The sequence below is a fragment of the Microchirus variegatus genome (assembly GCF_963457635.1).
Source record: "Microchirus variegatus genome assembly, chromosome: 1".
NCBI lineage: Eukaryota > Metazoa > Chordata > Actinopteri > Pleuronectiformes > Soleidae > Microchirus > Microchirus variegatus.
The window spans coordinates 45,515,446-45,527,945 of record NC_139802.1 but is presented as its reverse complement, the minus strand read 5'-3'; the positions used below and the strand labels follow the sequence as shown (position 1 = coordinate 45,527,945).

General features: G+C 42.8%; 1 protein-coding gene across 1 annotated transcript in view; it reads right to left on the bottom strand.

The window, feature by feature from the left end:
* Positions 1-12,500, bottom strand: part of dcc (DCC netrin 1 receptor) — a gene marked incomplete at both ends in the record, with an annotated part of 166,399 nt that overhangs the window by 115,637 nt on the left and 38,262 nt on the right. Inside the window, 2 exons of the mRNA XM_083910173.1 lie at positions 8,779-8,899; positions 10,545-10,699. Coding sequence (XP_083766299.1) covers positions 8,779-8,899; positions 10,545-10,699 — 276 coding nt within the window. The remainder of the gene's footprint in view (positions 1-8,778; positions 8,900-10,544; positions 10,700-12,500) is intronic.

The window sequence follows — 12,500 nt, the reverse complement described above, 5'->3', positions numbered from 1 at the left end:
AGACTGGCGTCAGCTAGCCTCAAAGACTAGCGCCAGCTAGGCACGACGACTAGCATCTGTTGGTCTCAAATACTAGTGTCAAACAGCCTCAAAGACTAGCGCCAGCTAGGCACGACGACTAGCATCTGTTAGTCTCAAAGACTAGTGTCAGTTAGCCTCAAAAACTAGCATAATTTCACCTTCATTACGAGTGTAATTTAGCCTTGAAGTCTAGTGTCAAACAGCCTCAAAGACTAGCATCTGTTTAGCTCAAATACTAGTGTCAGTTAGCCTCAAAGACTAGCATCATTTAGCCTCGAAGACAAGCGTCAAACAGCCTCAAATACTAGCATCAGTTGGCCTCAAATACTAGTGTCAAACAGCCTAAAAGACTAGCATCTGTTTGGCTCAAAAACTAGTGTCAGTCAGCCTCAAAGACTAGCAAAATTTCACCTTCAAGACTAGCGTCATTTAGCCTCAAAGACTAGCGTCAAACAGCCCCAAATACTTGCATAAATTGGCCTCAAATACTAGTGTCAAACAGCCTCAAAGACTAGCATCTGCTAGGCTCAAATACTAGTGTCAGTTAGCCTCAAAAACTAGTGTCAGTTAGCCTCAACGACTAGCATAATTTCACCTTCATGACGTGTCATTTAGCCTCGAATAGCGCCAAACAGCTTCAAATACTAGCATGGCCTCAAATACTAGTGTCAAACAGCCTCAGAGACTAGCATCTGTTAGCCTTGAAGAATAGCATCATTTACCCTTGGAGTTACTCTCCAAGGGTAAATTAGCTTCTTTTCCTACATTTGCATTTTACCCCAAGTGAAGCTTCAATGTTCACGGTGTAACGACTTTACAATATGATGAAAGTATTATAAAATAAGCTGTCATGACCATGTCAAACCTGTAGGTGGCAGCGTTATGTGGTTATTATTCTCTGATATTATATTCTTTGTTATTTTGACCTTGATTACATTAAAGACAGAATCACTTCATGTTTATTGCTTATCAATAGTGCGGCTGAGCCTTTAGTGCTGAGTAATCACAAAGACGACACTTCACAAATGATTTGCTCATAAACGCTAATGAGTTTTCAAACCCACTTTATTTATGTGTCGCAAACGTTTTGAAATGATGGACTGAAACAAATAAACACAACAACAATAAAAGTAAATAAGCTTCAGAGGTTAGAACGTGAACGTCATCGGCTTCACTTCAATACCTCTGACCACAGGACTTACTCTTGTTCTCACTCTGCTTTGGTCCTGGTCTTGGTTAAGTCTGGTCCTGGTCTTACTCTTGGTGTCTTGATGACAAAACTACCAAAAAGTTTCAAGGAAATCTGGGAAAAACCTTTCAGGATACTGGTCCTGTCTTGATTCTGCCCTGTCTAGATCTTGATCTTGATGTCTTGGTTGGTCTTGGTCTTCACTTGGTCTCTCCCTGTCTTTGGACTTTGTCTTGCCATTTCCTGTCTTAGTCTTGGCCTCGACTTGGTCTCACCCCGTCTTGGTCTTGTACGATCAAGACAAAGACAAAGCAGGGTAAGACTGTCAAAACCCAAGACCAAGACAGGGTGAGACCAAGTCAAGGCCAAGATTTAGACAAGACAGGACAAGAACAAGCAAAGGTCTTGATTCAGTCCAGACCTTCCTTGTCTTAGAATTTGATCTTGATCTTGGTCTTTGCTTGTTCTTGTCCGGTCTTGTCTTAATCTTGGTCTTCACTTGGTCTTACCCTGTCTTTGGGCTTTGTCTTGCCATTTCCTGTCTTAGTCTTGGCCTCGACTTGGTCTCACCCCGTCTTGGTCTTGGGTTTTGACTCAGGCTTGTTTTGCTTTGTCTTAGTCTTGTACGATCAAGACTAATACAAAGCAGGGCAACTTCTTGGTTGGTCTTGGTCTTCGCTTGTTCTTGCACTGCGTTGTCTTAGTCTTGATCTTATCTTGGTCTCAAGATCAAGCCTAAGACAGAGTAGGGTAAGCCTGAGTCAAAACCCAAGACCAAGACAGGGTGAGACCAAGTCAAGGCCAAGATTTAGACAAGACAGGACAAGAACAAGCAAAGGTCTTGATTCAGTCCAGACCTTCCTTGTCTTAGAATTTGATCTTGATCTTGGTCTTTGCTTGTTCTTGTCCGGTCTTGTCTTAATCTTGGCCTTGACTTGGTCTCACCCTGTCTTGGTCTTGGTCTTCGCTTGTTCTTGCCATGCATTGTCTTCGTCTTGATGTTGATCTTGATCTTGATGTCTTGGTTGGTCTTGGTCTTCACTTGGTCTTACCCTGTCTTTGGGCTTTGTCTTGCCATTTCCTGTCTTAGTCTTGGCCTCGACTTGGTCTCACCCCGTCTTGGTCTTGGGTTTTGACTCAGGCTTGTTTTGCTTTGTCTTAGTCTTGTACGATCAAGACTAATACAAAGCAGGGCAACTTCTTGGTTGGTCTTGGTCTTCGCTTGTTCTTGCACTGCGTTGTCTTAGTCTTGATCTTATCTTGGTCTCAAGATCAAGCCTAAGACAGAGTAGGGCAAGCCTGAGTCAAAACCCAAGACCAAGACAGGGTGAGACCAAGTCAAGGCCACGATTTAGACAAGACAGGACAAGAACAAGCAAAGGTCTTGATTCAGTCCAGACCTTCCTTGTCTTAGAATTTGATCTTGATCTTGGTCTTTGCTTGTTCTTGTCCGGTCTTGTCTTAATCTTGGCCTTGACTTGGTCTCACCCTGTCTTGGTCTTGGTCTTCGCTTGTTCTTGCCATGCATTGTCTTCGTCTTGATGTTGATGTTGATCTTGATGTCTTGGTTGGTCTTGGTCTTCACTTGGTCTTACCCTGTCTTTGGGCTTTGTCTTGCCATTTCCTGTCTTAGTCTTGGCCTCGACTTGGTCTCACCCCGTCTTTGTCTTGGGTTTTGACTCAGGCTTGTTCTGCTTTGTCTTAGTCTTGTACGATCAAGACTTTAGACAAAGCAGGGCAACTTCTTGGTTGGTCTTGGTCTAACCCTGTCTTGGTCTTGGGTTTTGACTCAGTCTGCATTGTCTTGGTCTTGATCTTGTCGTATCTTGGTCTCACCCCGTCTTGGTCTTGATTCAGTCCAGACCTTCCTTGTCTCAGTCTTGGACTTGAACTTGATCTTGACTTGGTTGGCCTTGGTCTTTGCTTTTTCTTGTCCTGTCTTGTCTAAATCTTGGCCTCGACTTGGTCTCGAGTTTTAACTCAGTTGTGTTTTGATCTGGACATCTTGGTTGGTCTTGGTCTTTGTCTTGACGTGGTCTCACCCAGCCTTGGTTTTGGTTCCGACTCGGTGCCTGAACCTCCCATGAACCTGGTCTTGGTCTCGACTTTAACATCGGGGGGAGGAGGATCATATTGAAAAGTCTCTCCGTACCATGTTTGTGAAAAAGTTTGGCAAAAGTTTTGGCAAAACACGAACCAGATTTAAGCTAGCTTTAGCAGGATGACTACAGATCCTTCTAAAGTGACTTTGGGGGGGACACAGAATAAACAAACAAACAAACAAACAAACAAACAAACAAACACTTCCTGTAAGACTGTATGAGTGATGGCGCGTCAACAATTTTTTTTGAATCGGTCCATACGTTGGACGTCTATGGCGTGACGAGCTAACGGCTAACGTGAGGTCGATTTAGTTAAGTGGGCGGGGTTATGTTGCTCACACACACACACACACACACGCAAATACCATAACACACTCTATATCTCTACCTGTCACACTCACACTCTCTCGGGCTAGAGGAGAGGAGGCTACTGTCACCATGGCAACAGACAGAGTCCCCCTAAACCCCCCCCCCCCACACACACACACACTCACTCCACATTCTACACACACACACACACTCCTGTTGTAGTGTGTGTGTGTGTGTGTGTGTGTTTGATGGGTTTGCTAAGGTCAGATGCTCACTGTGGAATACAAATCTGTCATGGCTGACACACTTCCTCCTCTCTCTCTCTCTCGCTCTGCCCTTCGCTTGACCCTCCCATCTCTTAGATTCATCCCTCTCTCTCTCTCTCTCTCCATCCATCCATAGCCTCCCTCTATCTTTTATAGAATGGTGTTGGCTGACTGGATTTTTATCTCCCGTCTCTCGCTCTCATTTTCTTCTTCATGTCTTGGTCTCTCTCTCTCTCTCTCTCTCTCTCTCTCTCTCTCTCTCTCTCTTCATCCCTCGCTCTATCTCTTCTCCTCCAGCTGCTTGAAAACCATCTGGGATGATTTTATCTCTCTCTCTCTCTCGTCTTTCTTCTGTATTTCCTTTTCAAAATGTCACCTTGTTTCCACTTTGCCTTAAAAGATGAGGCAGAAAAAAAACGACAACAAAAAAAAGCTTAATATCCACGAGTGTAAATATGATCTCGTCAAGTTTTATATCATATTTATATACATTCATGTCCTCGTCGTACATGTTTGTCATGTGTGTTGACAGAACTGTAACTCGCCCTGTGGAATAATCTGTGTGATAATCTAATGTTTATCTATGTTATTTATGCTGAGGTGGTTTGGTCTGTTGGTCTGTTGGTCTGTCACTATGTACAACAACAGGTCAGTGGTCGGTTAGTCAGCAGGTGGGTAGGTTGAGTGGTTACTTGGTAGAGAAGTAAGAACTTAGGTAGTCAGACTAGTAGTTAGTTAGTTAAGTAGGTAGGTAAGTACCAAGATTACCTACTAATCTTGGTAAGTAGGTAGGTTGAGTGATTGCTTGGTGGGAAACTGTGAACAAAGTTAGGTAGACTAGTCGTAAGGTAATTAGTTAATTAGTTTGTTAGTTAGCTAGGTAGCTAGCTAGCCAGGTAGGCAGTTGGTTAGTTGGGTAGGTAGGTAGGCTGAGTGATTGTTTGGTAGAGAAGTAAGAACAAAGGTAGGTAGTCTAGTAATAAGGTAGTTAGCTAGCTATTAGCTAGCTAGCTAGCTAGGCAGGTAGGCAGTTAGTTAGTTGGGTAGGTAGGTAGACTGAGTGATTTTTTGGTAGAGAAGTAAGAACAAAGGTAGGTAGTCTAGTAATAAGGTAGTTAGTTAGCTAGTAGCTAGCTATTTAGCTACTAGCTAGCAGGCAGTTGGGTAGGTAGGTAGGTTCAGTGATTGCTTGGTAGGCAACTATGAACAAAGGTAGGTAGACTAGTTGTAAGGTAATTAGTTAATTAGTTTGTTAGTTAGCTAGGTAGCTAGCTAGCCAGGTAGGCAGTTGGTTAGTTTGGTAGTTAGATAGGCTGAGTGATTGTTTGGTAGAGAAGTAAGAACAAAGGTAGGTAGTCTAGTAATAAGGTAGTTAGTTAGCTAGTAGCTAGCTATTTAGCTACTAGCTAGCAGGCAGTTGGGTAGGTAGGTAGGTAGGTTCAGTGATTGCTTGGTAGAGATGTAAGAACAAAGGTAGGTAGTCTAGCAATAAGTTAGTTAGCTAGCTAGGCAGATAGGCAGTTAGTTAGTTGGGTAGGTAGGTAGGCTGAGTGATTGTTTGGTAGAGAAGTAAGAACAAAGATAGGTAGTCCAGTAAAAAGGTGGTTAGTTAGTTAGCTAGCTAGCTAGGCAGGTATGTGGTTAGTTAGGTAGGTAGGAAGGTTGAGCTATTGCTTGGTAGGCAACTGTGAACAAAGGTAGGTAGACTAGTTGTAAGGTAATTAGTTAATTAGTTTGCTAGTTAGCGAGGAAGTTAGCTTGGCAGGTAGGCAGTTGGGTAGGAAGTTTGGTAGGTGGGTGGTAAGGTAGGTAGGTAGGTTGGTTGGTTGAGTGATTGATTGGTAGGCAAGTATGAACAAGTTAGGTAGACTAGTAGTCAGATAGGTAGCTAGTCAGGGAGGTGGTAGGTAGGTTGGTTTGGTTAGTCACTAGGTTCAATGATAGGTATTTGGCTACAAAGGTGGGAAGTTAGATAGAAAAGATGGTAGGTGGGTACAAATGTGGGCAGGTGGAGATGTTGACTGGTTGATTAGTAGGTATAAAGATTTTTGATGAAAATTAATTTTAATCATATGATTTTGTTGAATAATATATTGATTTAAAATTTAGTGTATGTGTATTTATTCTGAAATCACTGAAGCAGAAGAATGCAGTAAAGCAGTAAAGGATGATCCTCTGGATCCTGATCCAGTCTGTAGATCAGATCCACACCAGGATTTCACTCAGACGACAGTGAGAGGGAGATGATGGTCGTGTAATTAATTCACTCTCACACAAAATGAACACATGGACATTAACACACCATCGAGTTCTTGACCTCGGGTCACACACACACACACACACGCACACGCACACACACGCACACACACACGCACGCACACACACTTCAAACCTCAGAGAATCAAACCAGCCAATCATGAGGCATCAAGAAAATCAGGAGCTGAAATTCATGTTCACGACAACTTCACAGGCTCAGAGGTCAGAGGTCAGAGGTCACGCTATTTCAGGATACACTTGTGGTACAAACGCATGCTGGAGAGATTTAAGTACAAAAGTGAGAGAACAAAAAGCATCACAATTATGTGTGTGTGCGTGTGTGTGTGTCTGCGGGGGTGTGTGTGTGTGTGTGTGTGTGTGTGTGTGTGTGTGTTAAAAGCCACTCAAGGATCAAGAGGCCTAGGGTAACAAGGTGGTATGCTGACAATTACACACACACACACACACACACACACACACACCTGCCGTGATTTCTCACGGGAACGTCTGATTGGCCGCTGTGCGCCTGCTGGGATGCGTGGTTCCCGTGGCGATAGTAACCAAGCGATGACACCAACCATCTGACCCTCTTAATATCTGTGTGTGTGTGTGTGTGTGTGTGTGTGTGTGTGCGTCTCGCCATCTGTGGTGCTGGCTCAGGGGAGCAGCAACACGCTGAGCAGTGATTAAAGTAGGGAGGAAAGAAAGAACGACGCAAGGAAGGAAGGACGGATGAAAGGAGGGAAGGATGGACGTAGAAGAAGGAAAGACAAACGGAAGGGAGGAAAGAAAGAAGGAAAGAAAGATGTTAGGAAGAAAGGAAGGAAAGCAAGGAAGGACGGATGAAAGGAAGGAAGAATGGACGAAAGAAAGAAAGATGGACTAAAGGAAGGAAGGATGGATGAAAGAAAGAAGGGCGTATGGAAAGAAGGAGAGCAAGGAAGGACAGACACATGGAAGGAAGGAAGGTAGGAAGGAAGGACGGATGAAAGGAGGGAAGGATGGACGTAGAAGAAGGAAAGACAAACAAAAGGGAGGAAGGAAGGATGGACGTATTTTAAAGAAAGAAAGATGTTAGGAAGGAAGGAAGGAAAACAAGGAAGGACGGACGCATTGGAAGGAGGGAAAGATGGACTAAAGGAAGGAAGGATGGATGAAAGACGGAAGGATGGATGTAGAAGAAGGAAAGACAAACGGAAACGGACTTATTTAAAGAAAGATAGGAAGGAAGGAAGGAAGGAAGGAAAGCAAGGAAGGACGGATGAAAGGAAGAAAGAATGAACGAAAGAAAGAAAGAAGGATGTAAGGAAGGAAGGACAGGCGCATGGAGGAAGGGAAAGATGGACTAAAGGAAGGAAGGATGGATGAAAGACGGAAGGATGGATGTAGAAGAAGGAAAGACAAGGGGAAGGGAGGAAGGAAGGATGGACTTATTTAAAGAAAGATAGGAAGGAAGGAAAGCAAGGAAGGACGGATGAAAGGAAGAAAGAATGAACGAAAGAAAGAAGGATGTAAGGAAGGAGAGCAAGGAAGGACAGACACATGGAAGGTAGGAAGGAAAGATGGAAGGTCGGGTGAAAGGAAGGAAGGATGGATGTAGAAGAAGGAAAGACAAATGGAAGGAAGGAAGTAAGGAAAGCAAGGAAGGAAGAATGGACGAAAGAAAGAAAGATGTTAGGAAGGAAGGAAGGAAGGAAAACAAGGAAGGACAGACGCATGGAAGGAGGGAAAGATGGACTAAAGGAAGGAAGGATGGATGTAGAAGAAGGAAAGACAAACGGAAGGGAGGAAGGAAGGACAGACGCATGGAAGGAAGGAAGGTAGGAAAGACAGATGAAAGGAGGGAAGGAAGGATGGACGTATGTAAAGAAAGAAAGAAATATGTTAGGAAGGAAGGAAGGAAAACAAGGAAGGACGGATGAAAGGAAGGAAGGAAAAAGGAGGCAACAATTAAAAGTAAACACACAGAAATGCTAACAGTTCAGCTGCTGAACATCTGACTCAGCACATTCACGTTAACATGGTTTGTGTGTGCGTGTGTGTGTGTGTGTGTGTATTTGTGTGTGCGTGACAAACAAACAAACAACCACAGCACAAACACAAGCGGCCAGAATCTGGCTTTTTCCACCGAGTCGTGACTCAGCATTTTAATCAGGAGCGAGAAAAGATGACGACACAAAAAGAAGAAGAAGAAGAAGAAGAAGAAGAAGAAGAAGAAGAAGAACTCACATATTTGATGTTTTAAATGCGTTAAATTTGGACTTTTAAACCAAAAACAGACACAAATAATTGTGTTTACCTGTTAAATAACAGTGTTTTTGACAGAAGCCAATGTTTATTATCGATTAGCATCTATTTTTTAAGACCCTCGGATGTAATATCTTGATTTGCGTGACACATATTTGTCAATAAGACAATAAATATCAATAAAAATCAATTTTTCTCATATTAATAATAAAGTTTAGTGGAGTTTAGATTCTGTTTGAAACCTGAGCTTCACACGTGTTTGTCTCACTATTGTAAAAACCACTAGGAACGTCACTGACTCCACAGGAAATGGAGTCAGATCAGACAGGAAGTGACATCAGGACAGGTGAGCGCAGCATGCGTGTGTGTGTGTGTGTGTGTGTGTTACCTGGCTCTCGCAGCAGCAGCTGAGCCATGGCCTGAGCGCTGCCGGCCGAGTTCTCGGCCACACACTGATAAAAGCCCTCGTCCGACTTCACCAGACCCAGGATCTGCAGGTTACTGCCGTCCTGAACGACGACAAACAACAAACAACAACAAACAACAACGTTAACAAACAACATTCCTGACGCAAAAGAGTCAATAAACACAGAAATAAAGAGTGTTTTTTTGCGCTGTTGCTTTGAAGAGGATAATAGGATTATAGAGCAGGTTAAAACCCTGAGTGTGAGATTATGAGAGAACAACAGATTAACGTCACACAGTTTGTACTTTGAGTCGACTGTGACTCATCTGCTGCCTCGTGTGGTCAATTTGTGTCACTATGTTTAGCCGAAATGCAAAATTTGAAATGCCGAATTAACAAAATCAGACATTGTAAACTTAGTGATGGAGGCAGCAGTGGATCAACAACTCCTGTGAAGTCTCTGTGATGTTAAAATCACTGATTTTCTCTATGGGCTTTGGTGTGGGAGAGTGAGTGGTTTAAAAACTTCAGTTTACTGTTGTTAAAGTCTGTCTAACAGTGAAGATAAAGACGTGAACGTGTTCTTAAGACGTCGTAGACTTAAACTGACGTAGATTTTATTAGCTAAGTGTTTAGCAAAGTGGCTAAAATTGTGGGGGTTTTTTTGCTTGTATCTCTGCTGGCAGCCATTTTGTTTTCACTGAGAGTGAGCGTACCTATCTCAGGCTGCGAATTAGGTGATGTACATGCTAACATGCTAATATGGCATTAAAAAAATATAATGCTTAATGATAGTACAACTTATCGGACATGGATGCTAACATTAGCAGCTAGTAGCAGTGGTGACACAGCAGCTCCTGTGTCCCTGTGAGCTAAAATCACTGATTTTCTCTATGGGCTTTGGTGGAGGAGAGTGAGTGGTTTACAAACTTCAGTTTCCTGTTGTTAAAGTCTGTCAAACAGTGAAGATAAAGACGTGAACGTGTTCTTAAGACATCGTAGACTTAAACTGACGTAGATTTTATTAGCTAAGTGGCTAAAATTGTGGGTTTTTTGCTTGTATCTCTGCTGGCAGCCATTTTGTTTTCACTGAGAGTGAGCGTACCTATCTCAGGCTGCAAAGTAGGTGATTTACATGCTAACATGCTAATATGGCATTAAAAAATACAATGCTTAATGATAGTACAAGTTATTGGGCGTGTATGCTAACATTAGCAGCTAGTAGCCATGGTGACACAGCAGCTCCTGTGTCCCTGTGAGCTAAAAACATGGATATTCTCTATGGGCTTTGGTGTAGGAGAGTGAGTGGTTTACAAACTACAGTTTACTGTTGTTAAAGTCGCTCTCACAGTGAAATAAAGACGTGAACGTGTTCTTAATACATCGTAGACTTAAACTGACATTGATTTTATTAGCTAAGTGGCTAAAATTGTGGGTTTTTTGCTTGTATCTCTGCTGGCAGCCATTTTGTTTGATTTACATGCTAACATGCTAATATGGCATTAAAAAAATATAATGCTGAATGATAGTACAAGTTGTTGGACACGGATGCTAACATTAGCAGCTAGTAGCAATGGTGACACAGCAGCTCCTGTGTCCCTGTGAGCTAAAATCACAGTGAATATAAAGACGTGAACATCGTAGACTTAAACTGACCTAGATTTTATTAGCTAAGCGTTTAGCTAAGTGGCTAAAAGAACAGTTTTTTCCGCTCAGACATGTGGATGAAGTGTGTAACTGCGACTCACCACGATCTGGAAGTAGTCGCTGGGAATGACTTCCTCGCCGTTCTTCATCCACCTCACGGTCGGCTGAGGGTTCCCCGTCACGGCGCACTCCAGCTCCATGTCGGTGGACTCGTACGCGAACGTGTTGGTCGGGTAGTTCAGGAACTGAGGAGGAACTGTGGGAGAAAAACAACAACAACAACAAAAACATCAGACACGCACACACAGAAACACACAAACACACACACACACCTTCGCTAACTTCCTGCGCGACTGTGTTTCTCCACATTAGCGAGTTCGTGTAACGAGCTCACTTATTTACAGGCTAATTAACGCCATTACAAACTCCCTCCGAACGCGTTTGACCTCATTAACCTTCACACATCATTACACTCTCGTCTGCTCGCGGTCAGCTGTGGATTTAAATCTCACGTTTGTTGTTGTTCTTATTATTATTTTACAGAGATAAAAGTCCAGAAAGGAAGAGAAAACCACACAGAAACATTGTTTTTTACCTGTAGAGGGCAGTGTTGCACCTCTTTGTGTAACCGAGAAGAAGGAAAAGAAGAATGGGCGTTAGCTAAAGTTAGCTAACACTGACACTGACACAAGAGCAGATTAATGAAATGTCTGCGGCTAACGCACACATTTCCAACAGAAGCACAGAATATGTTTTGCTAACACTTGCAGTTCAAGCTAGCGGTCGTAAAACTCGTTGATATCACTTCTGTCGTGTTTGTGTCATATAAATAAATATAAAAGTCCCGAAAAGAAAAGCGGACCAGACAGAAGCATTATTTTTACCTGTAGAGGGCAGCGTTGCACCTCTTTGTGTAACCGAGAAGAAGGAAAACAAGTGGACATTAGCTAAAGTTAGCTAACACTGATTAGAGCAGATTAATCGGGTGTTAAAGGTTTTATTTCATCATCAGGTTTCTGAATTCTACGTAAATGTAAAGTGAATGAATAAAATTTCTGTGGCTAACGCACACATTTCCAACAGAAGCACAGAGGATGCTTTGCTAACACTTGCAGTTCAAGCTAGCGCTCGTAAAACTCGTTGATATCACTTCTGTCGTGTTTGTGTCACAGTAAATCAGTCGTACACACAGTATTTCGTCATTTTTAACCGTAGACATGTCGCTACGCTACTGTGGAGACGCTATCGACTGCTACTGCTAACAGAGGCTAGCCCGAGATGTTTACGACCGTGTTTTTTACGACTTCTTAACTGGAACACCGCAAACTCGGGTGTGATTTTACAGAGATAAAAGTCCAGAAAAGAAAAGCGGACCAGACAGAAGCATTATTTTTACCTGTAGAGGGCAGTGTTGCACCTCTTTGTGTAACCGAGAAGAAGGAAAAAGAAGAGTGGGCATTAGCTAAAGTTAGCTAGCACAGGTTTCTGAATTTTATCAAAATGTAAAGTGAATGAATAAAATTTCTGCGGCTAACGCACACATTTCCAACAGAAGCGCAGAAGATGTTTTGCTAACACTTGCAGTTCAAGCTAGCGCTCGTAAAACTCGTTAATATCACTACCACGTCGTGTTTGTGTCACAGTAAATCAGTCGTACACACAGTATTTCGTCATTTTTTTACCGTAGATGCTTCGCTGCGCTGCGTGTGTGGGAGTCGCTATCGACTGCTATTGCTAACAGAGGCTAACCCCGAGATGTTTGCGACCACGTTTTTTACGACTTCTTAACTGGAACACCGTGAACTGGGGTGTGACGTCACTTCAAACTGCGACTTCTGAAGTAAACAGAACATAGCATGCATTAAAACGTTAGCTAGCATGCTAACACTCTACCTGTTCAGTGAGGCAGGTTAGCTTTTATTTTTTCGCTCCTTAATTTAATCATTAAAATGTCTAAATTTAATGTATTTTTGAATCGTTATTTTTCTTCACTTTGCTAACACTGGTCTACAGCAGGGGTGTCAAACATGCGGACCGAGGGCCACATGTGGTCCCCC